General features: G+C 42.8%; 1 protein-coding gene across 2 annotated transcripts in view; it reads right to left on the minus strand.

The window, feature by feature from the left end:
- LOC147022119 (ubiquitin carboxyl-terminal hydrolase 44-like) overlaps positions 1-18,507 on the minus strand; it is an 81,378-nt gene that overhangs the window by 59,651 nt on the left and 3,220 nt on the right. For both annotated transcript variants that reach the window (XR_015061062.1, XM_085892699.1), the window contains exons 2-5: positions 15,875-15,931; positions 13,710-13,874; positions 7,431-7,553; positions 6,339-6,430 (exon numbers count right to left, since the gene is read on the minus strand). Coding sequence is in view for 1 of the 2 variants with exons in the window: in XM_085892699.1 (XP_085748825.1) it covers positions 6,339-6,430; positions 7,431-7,553; positions 13,710-13,874; positions 15,875-15,931 (437 nt within the window). In the remaining variant the exon portion in view is untranslated. The remainder of the gene's footprint in view (positions 1-6,338; positions 6,431-7,430; positions 7,554-13,709; positions 13,875-15,874; positions 15,932-18,507) is intronic.

An 18,507-nucleotide genomic window follows, 5' to 3' on the forward strand; every position in this document is an offset into this window, starting at 1 on the left:
CTTTCCGCCGGTACTCCAGGGGCCTCCGTCTGGCCATCCCCCAGGCAGATGCCTGGCCCATTCCCATCTCCTTGAGATGTCGATCAACCTGCTGCAACCATTAGGAACGTGGTCGGCCCATTGGCCTTCTCCACTTACGAGACGACCTCGCTGAGAGAATCTGGTGGCCGGAAGTGGCCTTATTTTACATCTGGTAAGACTGCAAGTGCTTATAAGTGCCTGGAGACACCAGCATTCGTGGCTTTATTTCATTTGAGTATATGAATAACTGAGACAATCTCTGAAACCAAGCAGAATTACAAAATGTAAGAGCCAGATTTGAAAGTATCAACAGTTCCAACTCTGAAAAAAGCGCTGATTTGTCCATTTCTGACATTGCATGGGCATTTCCAGGTGCACAGTTGTATCGACGGCAATTGGTAATCACTTGCCACACCAGGAGTAATGTTGGAATGCTTGCTTCATTGATTAAGCCACTTTCCGAGCTGTACTGTACAGTAAGTGACATTTGGCAGCGATACAGTTCGTGTCTCAATTGGGATGTACAGTCGGGTCATTCTCTGAAAAGTGGCCAATTTCTTGTAACTACATTATAATAGATAATCTTCTACCCATTGCCCACAAAATAAGTAAAATATCAATCAAAAACACATCTTGAACAACACCCGAACCCATTTAGTTACTTTATTATGAGTCACTTCCATGAATTTTGGATATTTCAATCAGACATATTATATAATGACTAAAAATCACATGCAACTATTGATAACTTGGATTTACATAGTCTCTAGAAATATTATTTTTTACTTAATTGAAATAGGGATTACACTGGAAAGTACCTTGGGTCCCACATTGTACGCAATACCTGAACTTATTGATAAAACACACCGTCAGTCCCTCAGATCGTCAATGATTCCCTTGTAACCCCATAGCGTAATTTGATTCCACACCGTAACGATCGCACATTTAGATTGGTCTCCAGCCTGCCGATGACGTCACATGTAGACGTCACGTGACGAGAAAGTGAGCATCGCCGCCATTTTTCACTCGGACTGGGTTTTTTCCTGCCGCACAATACGGCAAATATATACACAGTTGAGGTGAGTTCGATGATGGCATTGCGTTTTTTTATTCTGGTTCCACACCGTAACGGTATTTATGAAGAAACTATCAATACTATACTGACAGAAATATGGTAAATAAGCATTTAATTGGTTCCATTTTGACACTTCTTTTTTCATCTAGTTTAGTGTCACCCTCTAGTGTCAGGTAGCCGAAACGTTAATAATCTTCCACACCGTAACGTTCCACACCACAACGTATGTCGCTTTACGGTGTGGAAAGCATTCGTTATGGGGTGGAAATACGACATTTGAAATGATTTATCTGCGTATCAGTTACATTTTTCAAGGTATTTCAATTACAAGTCAATGAGATTCATAATAAAAACGTTTCAACTCGTGAACAACAACCCAGAAAATTCTGAACAAATGAATTTGCCCGTTATGGTGTGGAAACATGCCATATTGGTTATGTGCCTTTAGCATTTCTCACCACACCTCAGTTTCAGTTAGATAGTAGCAGGAGTTATTATGAGTACTTCTGACAGTAGAGATGAAATATGCATTCATATTTAGATTTGTTCATATTTTAGAGCCGAGGTGAGCTCATATTTTGTTCGCGTTTCCAGGATGGTACGTCCGATCTACACCGTAACATAAAAAAAATCTATAATCTACAAAAATGTGAATAAATCAATGATAAAGTGTATGCCTTCATTGATTATATGCTATCAATCACCGGAAACAATATGTTGAGATGAAAAAATGATAATTTTGGACATTTCATATTATTAATTGCAATTCTATGCTTATTGGCCACTTTTCAGAGAATGACCCAGTCGATAGTTACTACAAGGTAGAGGTACGTATACAGCACACATGGGCGTGGTACATATGGGTTAATTTGGATCTGTTCGGACTCTGCACATGTGTGTGGACATGCCATGCCTGTTATGGGTGCTGTGGTGGCAAGGTTTCATCCCTTATCTTATGTTTCATCAGGTTTTCCTTTGTCCTCGCACCTGTTTATAAAGGATTTGGTTAACAGATTTGCTTTGCAAAGCTTAAATATTTCTCATTGTGAGTTTCAAAGCAAAATATATTTGATAACACCCAATTTCTGAGCCATTTGCTGTGCTAACGTATTTTCTAATTTACTGAGCCAAATATTTTTCCACCTGCCACACACAGCTGTTTATAAAGATTAATGTTTATGAACATCTCCCTGAAATGACTATATAAGTGTACCGTTGTTTTTTGGTGAAAGCTACTCAAGGTTTCTGGGTTGTATAGAGTACGCACTGTTGTCGGTAATCACACTGACTCCATTTCTGACCGATTTCTGAAAAATTGCCGATTTTGGCAAAGCGTGTGTGTGTGTGTGTGTGTGTGTGTGTGTGTGTGTGTGTGTGTGTGTGTGTGTGTGTGTGTGTGTGTGTGTGTGTGTGTGTGTGTGTGTGTGTGTGTGTGTTAGTTTTCTCAAAGCATAGCTAATTCTTTCTGATAACTCTACTACCCCCGATCCCTCTCTCTGTCTGTCTCTGGAAATATCCGGATGGTCGTTATGTCTGGATGGTGGTTATTTCCCTTTGTGTCTGGACTGTGGTCATGTCTGAATGGGGTTTGTCTCCAGAAGTGTCCGGGTGGGAGTTTGTCTCCAGACGTCTCTGGGTGGTGTTTATGTCTGAACGGGAGTTTGTACCCAGGCGGGAATTTGTGTCCAGGCGGTGTTTATGTCCAGACAGAAGTTTGTGTCCAGGCAGTGTTTATGTCCTGACAGGAGTTTATCTCCGGACGTGTCCAAGTGGTGTTTGTCTCCGGACAGGTGAGATCCAGACGCGTCTGGGTGGTGTTTGCCTCATGACGCGTTTGGGCAGTGTTTGTCTCTGGACAGCTTGGCTCCGGACGCGTCCGAGCAGTACTTATGTGCGAGCAGTGTTCGTCTCCGAACGTATCCGGGCGATGTTTATGTCTGGATTGGAGTTTGTGTCCAGGCGATGTTTATGTCTGGACGAGAGTTTATCTTTGGACGCGTCTGGGCGGTGTTTGTCTCCGGATAGCTTGGCTCCGGAAGCGTCTGGGTAATGTTTGTCTCCAGACACATCCGGGCAATGTTTGTCTCCGGATACATCCGGGAGATGTTTGTCTCCGGACGCATCCGGCAATGCTGCATTAACCATTAGGCAGAAAAGGCATGTGCCTTAGGGCCAGCCAAAAATTATTTTCACATTAAATATTTGTCTTTATTTTGTATTAAATATTTTGTTCTTGAATCAGTTCATCTTTTGTCTGGGGTCCATTTCCATGAGCCCGAGATCTAATTTAAAATTTTCAGGCCAGTTTCTAAAATTTCAAAATGTGCCTTAGGGCCAGCCGAGGCTTAATCCGGCACTGGCGTCCAGGCAGTGGTCGTCTCTGGGCTGTGTTTATCTCTGGGAGGTATTTATAGTATGGCCAGTAGAAAATGGATTTCAGACATTATTTTGTTTTCATCTTCATTGTTATTCCATGCAGAATCATTTTGATGAGACAATACGAATCATAATTTACGCTCCACCACATGTCCGCCTTCCCTTCCTCTCTCCTCTCACCCCCCCCAACCCCCCATTCCCCTATGCCCCTCATCCCTCCAGCCTCATCTCATTAGTTCGAGAACCTGGTAATGTGAAGATGCATACAGCAATTTCGTTCAGCTGAAAATCTGATTTCTCCAGTCAGGACTGGTTTATCATCACATCAGCTCCAAACATTGTGATTGCTCCTGGAATTTTTACTTCAGCAGACTCCTTTCTCTGATACACAGGTTCATGTCATCCATCATTCAACTTTTCTGTTCATCAACTTGATCCTGGTATTCATGTGGGTAGAGAGACCATTGCAAGAAAACATAGTTGCATCATCCTTCTCGAAGTCAAACACTTGCCGATGGAAACATGCAGCCACTCCGCACAGCTCATAACCATTGTACATGAATGCAAGGAAGAGCCAGGGCTGAACAGGACGCTCAGCTGTGATCTAAATTCTACAGCCTCTCATCATCTTCCAAAGCTGAGTGGGAGCTTTCAGGTCTATTAAATCTTCTCCTTCAATGCCTTCCCTCTTAAAAGATAGTCGTGCTCAACACTGCTTGGGACAAAAGCAGAGTTCTTAAAATCCGTGTTCACACAAAAGGCCAGGGTCCCAAATATGTGTCTTCTTGTACCCCTCGCCACTCCCCCCCCCCCACCCGCCACCTCTTTTTTATGGCATGCTCCATCCAGGTTTCTCACCTGTGGTTCATCCAGGAGAATGTGATTTCTCACCCAGCTCCCCACACCCTCATGAAGAAGTTTCTCACCCAACTCTTATCATTATACCTGGATGAGAAAAACCGCTGGTGAAATACTTGGAACATCACTTTCATAACGCCGGCAAGTGACGCACACTTTACACTGTCTCCCCAAAAGGATCGGCAATCAAACTATCCAATCCACTTCTATGTTTCTGAAGAAGTGCAGCCCAAGAACTAATAATCGCTTCACTGTTCGTCATCACCTTTCGTGGGAGAATCATTAAAAAAAAAAGTAATGAGTGTCAAAGGCGATTCTCTATCTGGGTTTTTCCAGAGAACTGAAGCATTCCTGAGCCGCACTGAGCTCACCATCGTGTACAAGAATGACATACTGAGCTCCATGGACTGCCTGTTGTCTTGTCCATCTCACATTAGTCTTTCAAATGTGCTCACCCATACACACGTACAATTTCTTATACAAAGGCTTATTCTGTCCCATTCTGTTCCTCCCTGAGCCATCTTTACTCGTCTGTGTTATTCTTCTTTTCATCCTTGTGTACGAGTTACGAGCATAAGTGAGCATATGAAATAAATGAGCAAACATGGAGAAGACATCAAGGACATTTGGCGTTCAGCTTTTGTTTATACGTATTTGTGTGAAATACTGACATTAAACAATATTTGCAAATGAAAAAGTTTGGTATGAGAAGCAAGTCTCGGTGAAGCCATGCTGTCATCTTCTCGTGAGGTAATCATCAGCAATTAGAGCTTGTATTCAGTCTGTTGGACTTTGGAAAGATAAACTATTGTTCTCAGCTCCACTGTTGAGATGGAAGTTTGATCCGTTTCATTTTGTAGATTACCATTGCAGATTACACACCTGCAGATCAAACTGAAACAAAATATTTCAAACAAAATATTTTATTTTAAATTCAGAAAAGGAGATTTCTAGACTTGATGAAACAACCAACACTCTGCAACAATGTGATTGAGCTTGCACGATAGCCTCGATGTGTGCACACTCAGCTCTGAGCTATCTAACCTGCAGCAGGATGAGTGTTGTTGTTGTTGCACTGACATGGACATGACGCCACCTGAGAACATCCCACGCACGCGCAGGAAACCATTTCCTTGCTCTCTTCCATTGTGTGTCTCTGCTGGTACGATGTATTCACATGAGCAGTCAATCAAGCTCAATCAGTTCTCAGAAACGACGTCTTGTATTTGGTCTAATTGTCCGATAATACTCCGAGGTACAATGCAGCGAACTCGAACTGGGTTTAAATCTCGTCTCAGCTATAAATTGCGATTTCAGTGTTTCACATGTAGGGCGATGATTCATCAATGGATATGCATGTCCATCGGATGGACGTTAAGCTGGAGGACCTGTCTGGAAGGACTGGTTGGTGGATAGTGAAGACCTAACGATGTCTTGTGAAAACGAGACGGCACCTTCAGTCCAGTCTCGTTACTTGTGTCAGAGTGGCAACCCATCACAAAGTGTAGCTTTGCTGCTGATGCAGTGCCCCCATTACTGGGAGGTTGGAACTCATTTTGCCGACCTCGGAAGGATGGCAGGCTGAGTCAACCCACCTGTTGTTATTTCAATTGGTAACAGGGGCTGAAACTCAAGATCTGAAGATCTGAAGCCAGCCACCTTAACCGTTTAGCCAACACCAGGCTTTATGAACAATAGGAGCTCAAAATAAAAAAATTTAAAGATTTTTTTTGAAAAGTTGTGTTTTGTTATTTTTAGCATTTCTTAAGTAAAGGATTTGTCAGTGATGAGACAAAATGTACAATGTAATCTTGGAGCTTGGGTAATAAAGAGCAAGACATCAGAAAGGACAGAATCAAATAAAATCTAATAAATTAATCCCCCCATGTCTCCGATTCTCATTCACCCTTTTATATCTAAATCTGCACTTCATTTCGCTCAACCTCTACATGAGCAATTCTCTCACTCATTAACTCATTTGTTTCCATTCACTCTTCCAATCACAAACCTTGATAAAGCAGCTTCAGATTGTTCTTCAAGACTCTCTTTCACCGGTTCGTTCTTGGTGAAACTTGGGACAATCTCTTTGGCGGCAACACCCTGAAAGGAAGTAGCAGTAAGAAGAAACACCATCACATCATGTTACTAAAGAGGTTACTTGGAAGCATAAGTCAGCTCAGGTGGTGGTAAGCCAAGGGAAACTTCAGATGTCCTGCAATACAAGTGATTGACAGACTTCGAGGCTTCAACTTCTGACAATATATAAAACATAAGTATCATGCATGAGTCTCCCTGTCTGTGGTGCTCTGCCCAAAGGGATGTTAAGTGCTGCCAAAGCAGTCTCATAAGGATTACAATTGGTGATTGTCTTTGCCTTTTCAATCAGTCAGCACAGGAATTGTGTAATTTTTTCAGAGTCCCAGTAAAAACTCGATTACTCTTCAGGAATAACATGACAGGATATTTAATGTACACAATTAATGCCAGTAGTTGGGTACTCACAGCTTCATGTCCATCCAAAGCCCTACACACTGATGGAATGCCCTGCATGAGAAGCATCAATCTAACAGTGTAAAGTCGTCGTGCGAGTCATTCCAATTGCGTGGTATGAGTTCGGTGAGCCGGCTCAATACAACCGTAATGGTGAGCTGAGTCAGTGGTCCCGGGCTGGATTATGGCCTTTCTACAAGAAAACTAGGTTTGTCAAAGATGGCAGGCCATAACGCATGGTTGTCAAGGTCTCTTCCACCACACCACATAATGCCGCCACCAAATGCACCCCGCCATCATCCTTGCTGCAGCTATTCCTGGGCTATGCAATAAAACTGTCAGGACCACCCCAGGTCACTCTTACCATCACATGGCATTAAATGAACCACCCAAGATCCTGGAGCCTGAGCCCTAGTCCTCATGGGACCCAGCCCTTCCAGGCACTCTATCCCCTTCATGGGTGAGAGCTCACACAAGTGACTCCGACTGGCTGTTGTACCTCCCATCTGCATCGGTGAATGACCAGCTCCCTCTCACTCAGGCATGCTCCTTTGCAACAGCACACTCACCTCCTTTCACACTCTTTGCTGGAAGAGATTGAGGACCTTACCTGATAGAGCTGTCGTGCCTCTTCCTTCGCATCTTCTACTATGCAGCTCGCCATCCATCTCACCTCCTCCTTCATCATTCCCTCCTTATATACCTCCAGAGCTTTCAGCCTCCTGTCCTGGCCCTGCAAAATCACCATTATATCATTCCTCACAGTCACCACATGTTCCATAACCTCTTCCTCTATTTTCTCAAACTCCTCTCTGGTTTTGTCTACCTCCTCCTTTGCTCATGCAAACTCCCTTTCTACTTCTCCCTTCCCTCTTTCTAGCCACTCATCTATCTCCCAATACAAGTCTGGCGAGTCTACTAAATGTGACCATAATGGTCAGCTAAGTGTGATCCCGGGCCGGATTACGGCCTTTCCACTTCCGATACCATACCCACGTGACCATCGGATTATCCAAGCTTTACGCTAATTAGTGCCATCTGCCTCATCTCTAATTAGGCTGAGCGAAGCCGAGAGGCGCACAGTGTAGTCTTGATATACGGCGCGAGTCACCAACTCACCGTCAACGGACTTTCCTCAATTACTAATGAGTGACCACGATGGCTTGAATTCCCCCAGGACCAGATATATTTAATGCGATAATGCAGTGGGCACAAGGAGGGAATGTACACGAAGCAACACTATTAAATTAAATGACAAACAATCCCATTTTCCCCAACTGATACTCGTGGCCAGGGAGCATCGATGAACATGAGCCATAATTACCTTCGCCACCAAAGGTGGACGGAGGTTATGTTTTCACCCCTGCCTGTCTGTGAGCAGATATCTTAAAAAGTTGTGGACAGATTTGGAAGAAACTTGGTGGACAGGTTGGTGTATGACAAGGAGGAATTGATTTAATTTTCGTGAAGATCCAGATCAGAATCTGAGAATGTTTTCGTGATTCTTCACCATTGACTAATCGGGCTGAAAACGATAAATTCACAATATCTCAAAAAGTTATGGAAAGATTTGGACAAACCTTGTTGGACAGGTTGGTTGGGTGTGTAACAAGAACAAATTGTTTTGATTTTGGTGAAGATCCAAATCCAGATCCTCAGACGAGAATAATTTCTTAGTTATTTCTTCACAATTGAGAGATGGGGCCAAAAACAATGTATACTGAAACACAAAAGAAACTTACCACCTTTTAAACCTTCAAATATCAACAATAACAATGCGTGTAGTAAATGTGTGAACTTATTTGTGGACAATAAGTTATTTGTGGACAATAATGTCCTCACTGTCAGACAAAACGGTCACAGATGGTCACTTGAACCTTCAATGGTCACTTCATAGCACAGCTGTTGAACAGCCGTTTTGACTGTCAGTGATTCGCCAAGGGGTACGGGATGATTTTAATGAGCTGCACGTGATGTCTTGATATTGGCTTTAAAAAGGCCAGTGCAAAATGGGCATTTCAATCAACATGCCACGATTGTCAAGGGATCAATGGCAGTGTGCCTTGGGAATACCGCAAGACGGATTGAGCTACCGTGAGATGGCACGTCGCCTTGGCTGTTCACACCAGACGATATCGGCCCTGGCGGACAGACACCCTCCACAACTCTGCAGATGACAGACCTCGATCAGGGAGGCCAAGAGTCACCACTGCAATGCAGGACAGGCAGATGGTCCTAAGTCAGGTGGCTTCAGACATTGAGGAATGAGTGGGACAGAATCCAGCAGCAATCCATCCAAAGACTGGTAGGCAGTATGCGCCGACGATGCACTGCCTGTATCCAAAACAATGGTGGCCACACACGCTGTTGAAAGGGGACTGACATTGCACCCTGTGCTGTTCTGTACTGTAGAACAAACTTATGAGATGGTGTATCTTGGTCAAAAACTTGACATGTCATCAATAAAATGCCAATGTTTCAATGAGCAATTGTTGGTTTGTTTTAGTTTGAACTGTTACAATTTTATTTTGCGTTTCAGTATACATCACGAAATGGCAGAGTTGTGGATTATGACAAAACTTGGTGGATGAGATGGTTAGATGACAAGAACAAGCCAAATCGATTTTGCTTCGAGTCAGCAGATCCGGCCTATCAGTGGGATACAAAACAGGGACTGTTCAACTTGACGGAGGTATACACTCCACTGAGTGCCATTCCAGTTATCGATGCCTTCTCTGTCTCTGCTTCTGTCTGTCTGTCTGTCTCTGCTTCTGTCTGTCTGTCTGTCTCTGCTTCCGTCTGTCTGTCTCTCTCTCTCTCTCTCTCTCTCTCTCTCTCTCTCTCTCTCTCTCTCTCTCTCTCTCTCTCTCTCTCTCTCTCTCCCTCTCTCTCTCCGTCTCTCTCTCCGTCCCTCTCTCCGTCTCTCTCTCCGACCCTCTCTCCGTCTCTCTCTCCGTCCCTCTCTCCGTCTCTCTCTCCGTCCCTCTCTCCGTCTCTCTCTCCGTCCCTCTCTCCGTGTCTGTCTCTCTCTCTCTCTCTCTCTCTCTCTCTCTCTCTCTCTCTCTCTCTCTCTCTCTCTCTCTCTCTCTCTCTCTCTCTCTCTCTCTCTCTCTCTCTCTCTCTCTCTCTCTCTCTCTCTCTCCCTGTCCACCCCTCTGCCTCTGTCTGTCTCTGTCTGTCTCTGTCTGTCTCTGTCTGTCTCTGTCTGTCTCTGTCTGTCTCTGTCTGTGTCTCTCTCTCTCTCTCTCTCTCTCTCTCTCTCTCTCTCTCTCTCTCTCTCTCTCTCTCTCTCTCTCTCTCTCTCTCTCTCTCTCTCTCTTCCTCCCTCTATGATGCATCATACTCTTCGCAGAGCATCAGTGTGCCAAAGCAGCTTCCTGAGCAAAGGTTTTGCGAGGTGGTTTGCCTTGCCTTCTCAGACACAAGTTCCTTGATAATAAATCATCTATGCCTTAGGGCCCAGCAATCACATGACCGCAGAGTAGACAGACGGAAACACAAGAGAAAGGAATACCATGTGATGCCTGGCGGGTCACTGCAGGATGATCGTGGTCCCGGACACTCTGCAGAGATGAATGGCTACTGCGTTCCATTGCTCTGCATGCTCTGAGGAGAGGCTCGGGCCAGATTGGAGTGGTGAAGAAATGCAAGGGAACTCCTAAACTCTGATTCCGGGGAACTCCTGAACTTCTGCCATCGCTCTGCCTTGCATGGCCTTGGCCCAGTTTGATGGGTGGAGGACCGCCCCCCAACCCCCCTTCTACATTATCTATATATATAAAGTTGAAAGTGTCTCTGTTTGTGTGTTTCTCTGTGACCTATGCACGCGAAAAGTACTGGACTGATCCTCACCAAACTTCACATGCTGACAGAACATGTACCCGGGAGTGTCCCGATGCAAAAGAATTGTACTTCCGACTTTGTTTCCGAATTATGACGTCATCACCTGATTTTGTAACATTAATCTTTCAAGTTCAGCTGATTGACATGGGGCCAATGCCATATACAATATATCTAACATATGATTTTGTTTTTGTTTGTCTGTTTGTTTGTTTGTCTGCACACGCTAATCTCCTGAAAGGTGAAAGATAGGAGCTAACCACTGGAAAAAAAATGTTGGGATGGGCCCCGGGAAGGTTATAGGCTATGTGGCAAGGCCCCTCGGCCGGGGGGGGGGGGAGTGGGTGTGTTTCCCCCTCACCAACCCCCTTAGCCTATGACTGCCATGGCCCAATAGGGAACTGATACTGTGCTCGCGTCAGACATATGTATAGAAGATTAAATTCATTCAAAAAGAACCCAGGCAGCGCCGGGTGCATTCACCGAGTGTGTTATAAGAATGGCGGTAATTGCTGCAGGTTTGAGGGAGGATGGTACCACACCATTTTAAGTGATGTATTAACTATATTGGTGACAAGAGAGGAAATGTCAGATAAACATGTTGGAATATGATCGAGTGAGCTAATAGAAGATTTCATCTTTATGACCATGGCAGATAAAGCAGTGAGACTAACCTCAACAAGGATGCTGAGGGATGGGCCGGTGTAAAAGGCTGAAACAGTGAAGGGGGTTAAGCAATTATTAGTTGACCTGGTTTTCTGTCAGATTCCGGCAATTTTTGTTGTAAAAAAGATCTAAAAAATGGCAGTAATGGGTACAAAGGGGGAGAATCAGAGGGCTTCAGAAGATGGTTTATGGTAGAGAAAAGTTGCCTAGGGTTATTGTCGCTGCTATTCATCAGGGTGGCATAGAAGGAGGATCTATCTGACAACTGTCGAAGAATTCTCAATTCCTCCTGTACATTTGAGTCATTTACTAAAAACAAACCTAAACTATAAGGGCACTCGGTGGAGTGCATACCGCCGCCACATCATACCTGATCCATGAGAACATATTGGGCCCAATGCATTTTTGAAATATCATGCTATACAGCACTATATCGTTTTTGTCCCTATCTCTCAATGGTGACGAATCACTTGAAAAATTCTAATTGTCAGATCCGGATCCAGATCTTCACCAAAATCGAATCTGTTCGTCCTTGTCACACACCCAACCTGTCCACAAAATTTCACATGAATCCGTCCATAACTTTTTGAGATATCCTGTACACAAACAGACACACAGACAGAAAAACAGACAGAAAGGGGTGAAAACATAACTTCCTTCACCTTCGGTGGCGGAGGTAACAAACAAACACGAACATATCGCTATGGAGAATTCAGAGGTGTTTCAATAAGCAACACAGTCTTCCTCTGATTCTGCAACACATAGATATTTGAGTTCTTATATAATCTTCAGGGATAAGAGGGGGTGAGATCATCGAATGATATTTTGATCATCTTCGAGACAGAACGGCGCCAAGACTGCAGCCCTTTGGGTGCTAGGATGGATCAAACATGGCTCCTTGTTCCGGAGGTCAGCCCAAATTGAAAAGGTGAGGGAACAATTTATAATCTAAGCTGACAAGAGTGCAAAAAGATATCTGGATATCACCTTAAGCAAACATTACATTGAAGCTAGCTAGAATGAAGCCTCCAACCAGACTTTCAGATGCCAAAATAATTATTTATATATGAGAATCTCTTAGCTAAATAAGATAAATGTTTGGTTACATAGATGTAAGATACAAGCTGTTTTTGAATACCCTTCTGGTTAAAGGTTATAACAATACATTGTGCTATATGCTAAAACATTTACTTTTTTCAGTTCATCAATCAAGTTTAATTGGCAACATTTTATCTTTTTAATCACCTTCAAACCCATTATACTAATTCTGGAGAAATTTGCATCCACACTACCTTTAAGGTGGCAGAGTGAAATGACTTATGTTCTTTGAAACACTGCAGGTGGACAGTGAGGCCTGACTTTCTCCACGTGCGTTCAAGATTCCACCCCAGGGACTTCATTTCACGGAGATGATCAGTGAACCACGGGAATGAGCAGTGGAATATGACCTGATGGGACTTTTCAGGAGCAACATTTTCTAGGTTATCACGAAGAGGGTGGTTGTACAAGTCAACCATCTCCTCAAGGGCCATCTCGCTACATGCCAGCGAGAAAATGGAGCAAATGGGATCTGATAAGTCTGGGTCGAGAGATCTCAGGTTTCGGAATGGATACATCACCCTTCTACACTTCCTGATTTAACATGTCCAAGTACTGCCAGACAGAAGGGTTTTGAAAGTGCAAAGAAGGCCATTTGTGTTCTGCAGTTTTCAAGTTTATAATTCAATATGAACATAATAATAAAACAAAAAAATTAAACAAAAGTCAAAAAGATTGTAAAAATCGTATTAATTAAAGAATTAAAATTAAGAATTAAAAATTAATTCAGGAATTTACTGCCATTGACACAGTGTCCATCACACCACCCTGATCGAACACATTACATTAGTTTTTCAAGCTGGTTGTATGTGTCCTTTATGACATCCTTAAAAATAGTAAGTTTCCTGTTAGAATGATTTTCAACTTTGTTTGACTGCATGGCAGGCAGAGAAAGATAACTATCTCATAACTCTGCGCATGTGCGATCGGGACAAATTCAGAGAGAAAATACTGTTAGACGGCAGGTTTATTTTCCGATTCATGTTCCTATTTGTGTTAAAAATATAACATTCAATTTAAATAAGTTGTTCCTCGATCATAAACTGGCATTTACAGACAGAGGGGACGGATATGAACCAATTGCTTAACCCCACTTTTCACTTTGCGTGCGTGGGGTAATAAATGACAGATTACAGAGGTAAGAACATTAAACATAGGCTCACTGGAATGGGGATTTTAGAACACCAACAAAAATTGTTAAACGAAAACCAATCATGAACACTTATCGTGTTTTCTGAATGAAACAATTAAACAGGTCAATTCAAGCCATCCATGAATGTCTTACCTGAAGCTTTTGTTTCAGCCAGACCAAAGACATAACCACCACCAGCAGCAGCAACAACAGCAACACAAAGCACCCGATTAGAATCCACAGGTTCGTGTTTTTCCAAAAGGGTTCAAATTCTTTCTGTTCTTCAAATGAACAAAAGCATTCCAGGAATGTTTTCTCCTGTTCCGAAGGAAAGCAAAATAACAATTCAAACAAGCTGGAATGAATTAGGTTACATTGATGGTCAGTGATACAAAGAACCCAAACGTGATGACCAGAGATGCTGAGAACACTTTTTTATTCATAACTGAAGAGATAAAACGAAACAATGTCATTGTTGAAGGAGGTTACATGGCGAGAATACCTGCAAAAAACATGTACAAATCAAAATTCACTGGATGCAAAAGTATTCAGCCCCTTAGCTCAGTACTTTGTGGAAGCACCTTTTACAGAAATGGCTGCTGTGAGTCTTTATGGGTAGGTCTCTACCAGCTTTGCACAGTGAGATGATGAAATCTTTGCCCATTCTTCACATGAAAATTGATCTAGTTCATCAATGGACTGAAATCTTCAAGTCTTGCCAAAAATGTTCAACTGGGTTCAAGTCAGGACTTTGACTGGGTCATTCAAGAACATTTATTTTATTTTTATTCAGCCATTCCAGTGTGGCGTTGGCTTTGTGCTTCAAATCAATGTCCTGCTGAAATGTGAATCTCCTACCCAGTTTCAGATTCAGATTCATGGCTGACTCAAGTAGGTTTTCTTCAAGGATTCTCCTTTACTTTGCACCATCTATGTCCCTTCTATCCTGACAAGCTTGCTCGTCCCTGCTGATGAAAAACAGCTCCATAACATGATGCTGCCACCACCATGCTTGATGGTTGGGATGGTGTTGACTGGGTGATGTGCAGTGTTCGGCTTATGCGAGACATAACGCTTTTAATTTAGACCAAAAAGTTCAATTTTTGTCTCGTCTGACCACACAACGTTTCTCCACATGCCTGCAGCATCACCAAGATGTTTTATCGTAAACTCCATACGAGCTTTTAGATGTCTTTTTCAGTAATGGCTTCTTTCTTGCCACCTGTCCATAGAGGCCAGCTTTGCGAAGAGATCGAGATGTTGTTGATTGATGAAGACTGACCCTCATCTCGGACATAAAGCCTTGCAGATCTTTGAAAGTCATTGTTGGATTTACACTGACATCGTGAACCAGTTTCCTGTTTGCCCGGCTGCTGAGTTTGGATGGGAGACCTAATCCGGGTGGAGTCTCGGTGGTATGATAATCTTCCACTATACAACGCAGAATCATCTGATTTTCTCTCTTAATCGAACTTATTCACATTTTATCTGCATTTTTTGGCTTTATCACTTTGGAGTAGTTTGTGAAGACTCGATATATTAACCCTTTAAACCCCGAGCTCCTTCGACATTCGGCTGCCCCAACCTTGAGCTCCCTGGAGAAAAATCCAGCTGCTCAGGAATATGGAAGTTTGAATAGCAGTTGGTAAAACGGCCACCAGGGTTCAAAGGGTAAAGTTTGATTAGATCGCATCATGAAATAAGCTCAAGTGGCATCAAAATGTGAAAACTTTGAAGGTGAGTGAATACTTTTGCAGGCGTCTCTGCAGGCGTATGGAGTCTCTGAGATTTATCAGGCTGGAGAATAATTTTGTTTTTAATCAGTTTTTGTCAAAACGCTTCTAATCACAGTGAGATGGGATAATAGACTTAAAATCTGGGACACAGCACATACATCCAGTCGTGTTGTGCATGTTCTTCAGAATAAGTTGTTTGAAATTGAAAAATGGACAAAAACATATGAAAATAACGTCAACTGAATAGCGATATCACAGTTCTAGTACGTTCCCTTTCTGTCGTGTTGTGAACATTGGTGTGCTTCGTGAACAACAAAACATGCAATATGAAACACTATCCAGGAGTTCATAAACAAGCACAATAACTTGGTTTAAGTGCCTTCCAAGCAATGTTATTCAGTCAAATGATATCCTTCTTTGCAGAGTTTTTTTTTGTCCTTGAGCCTGTGTGTGCATGGACAATAGGTTACTACACAATGGATGGACAGGGAAAGCAATGGGCCATCCTATAATTGATACATCGGCTCTCTCAACTGAAGAGCAATCCATCATTCACAAGAAGCCGACTCACACTGTTCTTACCTTTTCAGCTGGAGTCCAAATGAGGTTGTACAGCCATTCACGGAAGGTTGGTTTGTGCTGGGTAAAGGGAGGAAAAACAAATTAACAGCAGCAAATTACAAAAATAATTACAACGAAATGTTAGGGAATTGAATACACAGCGAACTGACCCCATGTCCATAGGAAAGAAACCTTGTCTTTGAGTTTTCACATAAATGCTACTGGCCTTATATCCATCACCACAAGAGGAAAAAGGGCACAGGGGGATGGGAGTGGAAAGAGGGGGAAGTCCTGGCCCTCCAATATGACCGTCTCTGCCTCGCACAAAGAAAAACGGAGAGACATTGGCCCATGCTGCTTGGCGGCCTCTGTGCCTTCAATGATCTTGCCCAGTTCAGCATGCATGACTGCATATGGACCCATAGCGGGGGTTCATTTCTCTTTGATAAGTTATTGGGTGTTAATTGTGTTCATGTCGATTTAATCTGGGGTTCTGTGCCATATTAATCTTGTCTCAACTCAACTATTCATTGATTCCTAAGTTGGGCATACGTATCGAGTTTCTTCCATTTTTTTCTGCCTTGACCGATTTGGTTTAATTAAAACCCCTGGAGGGAAATAAATAAATTAGTTAATGAGGGTAATCACTCTGTTTGACTAATACAGAGTGGATTTAGCCATGCACAATTGCTGGAGCCTAAAGTTGGAAAATTACTGGGATAAACAATGCTCAGATCTTGGCTTCCACCAGACTGTTATCAGCAGATTGGTCTGCAAAAAACAACATACCAATGCTGTTAAAGATAGGCCTCATTAACGACAACCCAGTGTGACCTCCAACAGAGAAAATGCAGCACTGATCAGGCTTGTGAGAGGCATTCCTTTCACCACAGACACAGGCGGCATGAACGGAATCTCCTTTGGATGTTATCCATGAGAACTGTTCAGAACAGGCTTTGTGCTGCAGGTTACAAAGCCAGTTAATGATAAGATGCCCTCTTCTCACTTCAGAACATAAAAGCATCCCACTTGGTATGAAATCATGCAAGTCAACACTGGAATCTTGCAACCTGGAAGAAGATCCATTGGCCTGATGAGAGCCGATTCTTCAGCACGCGACTAATGACAGAATTAATGTTCAGCAGCAAACTGATACAGCCGATGCACATAAGACCATTGCGGAGTGTCCATCCCATTTGGGAGTGGATTCATTATGATAAGGGGCTGCCTGTTACAATTGTAAACCTGACTTTGTCACTGTAGAGGGTAAGTTGACAGGTGAAAAGTACCGTCGGGACATTTTGGAGCATGTTATTGTTCCATGTTTTGACAACTATACCCACTTCGCACAAGAACTATATTCATAGATGACCATGCCAGACTCCAATGTCCTCATGTGTAATTACAGACGTCTTCCGAAACAATGCCATCACATTTTCTCGCCAGCATGGAGTCCTGCTTTAAATACATACAAGCATATTTGAGACATTCATGGGCGTCGCTTTTAGAAAATGGACTCTCATGTGCAGACTGGCACAGTTTGAGGCTGCTTTGCTCCAAGAATGGCAACTCTCTTTGGATTCCCTCTGACAGCTTCTTCAGGGCATAAGAAGGTTTGCAAAAGCCATTCGTTACCATGGTGCTTACATTATACATTGTTGACATCAGTGGATGTCGTCATTCACTGGTCTTCGGCCTTACATCACACAATGTGGTGCAAGTAGCCACATTATAAAGTCATGGGTATTTTGTGCAAAACAGTGCAATTTCAGACATGATTTCTAAAAAATAAAAATCAACAAAGCCCCTAAATAAGTCGGCTGGTGCAGCCTTGTTCTGCTCATTGCAGGTCCCGTGACCCAACACAATGGAGCTTACAATTGAATTGCTAGGCAATGCCAACACACACACACATATTCTGCCTCTTATTTTACAACGTTTCCGTATTTACATGAGAAATTAGAACAGCATTCGGAAGAGTGCATACCTCAGCCAGGATGAACACTTTACCTTTTGTATCCCACTGAAAGGCCGGATCTGCATCCGGACCTAAACCAAAATCTAATCACCTTGTTCTTGTCACCTCACCAACTCATCCACCAAGTTTTGTCATAACTCGTCCACAACTTTTTCAAATATTTTGCGAAATATTGTTTTTGGGCCCCATCTCTCAATGGTGAAGCATCATTTAAAAAAATTAAAAAATTCTCGTATCCGGATTCAGATTCGGATCTTCACCAAAATCGAACCAATTCTTTCTTGGCACACACCCAACTTATCCACCAAATTTTAAACGAATCCGTCCACAACTTTTTATGATATCTTGCTCACAGACAAACAAACAAACAAGAAAGACACCATGCAGAGCACGATGCTTGCAAAATCCCTCAAACAAATTTGAACATAAAATAATATGACCTGATATGAAGGAATGTGGATGAATTCAGTGACATGGTCGGTAAATCCTGTTCAAATTTTAAGTCAATCAAATGAAAATTGAGCATTTTAGAAAGTTCACCTAAGTTGTTGACTTTTTGCCTCTGTTGACATTTTAGCCGATGTTGACCTGAAATATAAACGGTGCTTGAAATCAATGACATGATGTGGAAACCCTGTTAAAATTTCAAGTAAATCAGATGAAAATGGACGATTTT

Source organism: Eptatretus burgeri, chromosome 8 (genome assembly GCF_056783735.1).
Source record: "Eptatretus burgeri isolate ZD-2024b chromosome 8, Ebu_testis_v1, whole genome shotgun sequence".
Taxonomy (NCBI): Eukaryota; Metazoa; Chordata; class Myxini; order Myxiniformes; family Myxinidae; genus Eptatretus; species Eptatretus burgeri.